The 252-nt window shown below is 68.3% G+C and overlaps 1 protein-coding gene across 1 annotated transcript in view; it reads left to right on the top strand.

The window, feature by feature from the left end:
• Positions 1-26: 26 nt before the first annotated feature.
• The window catches only part of POLB (polymerase (DNA directed), beta), a gene marked incomplete at its 5' end in the record, with an annotated part of 9,437 nt that continues 9,211 nt past the window's right edge, over positions 27-252 (top strand). Inside the window, 2 exons of the mRNA XM_010194524.1 lie at positions 27-124; positions 222-252. Coding sequence (XP_010192826.1) covers positions 27-124; positions 222-252 — 129 coding nt within the window. The remainder of the gene's footprint in view (positions 125-221) is intronic.

Below are 252 nucleotides of genomic sequence, written 5' to 3'. Positions count from 1 at the left end.
CACGGGTAGGTGTGTGCGGGGGAGGGGGGCGCGGCCTGGCCGTTCTCACCGTGCTTCTCTCCGCAGAGCTGGCCAATTACGAGCGCAATGTTAACCGGGCTATCCACAAGTACAACGCCTACAGGTACCCCCTTTCCCCGGCACCCCCGTCCAGGGGCCCAGCCCGCCGCCGGGCTGGTGGCGCCTTTCGCGCCTGATTGCTGACCGGCGCTGTCCCGCAGGAAAGCGGCCTCGGTCATCTCCCGGTATCCG

Source organism: Mesitornis unicolor, unplaced genomic scaffold (assembly GCF_000695765.1).
Source record: "Mesitornis unicolor isolate BGI_N332 unplaced genomic scaffold, ASM69576v1 scaffold29131, whole genome shotgun sequence".
NCBI lineage: Eukaryota > Metazoa > Chordata > Aves > Mesitornithiformes > Mesitornithidae > Mesitornis > Mesitornis unicolor.
The sequence above is the reverse complement of the archived record's forward strand: the minus strand, read 5'-3'. Positions and strand labels throughout refer to the sequence as shown.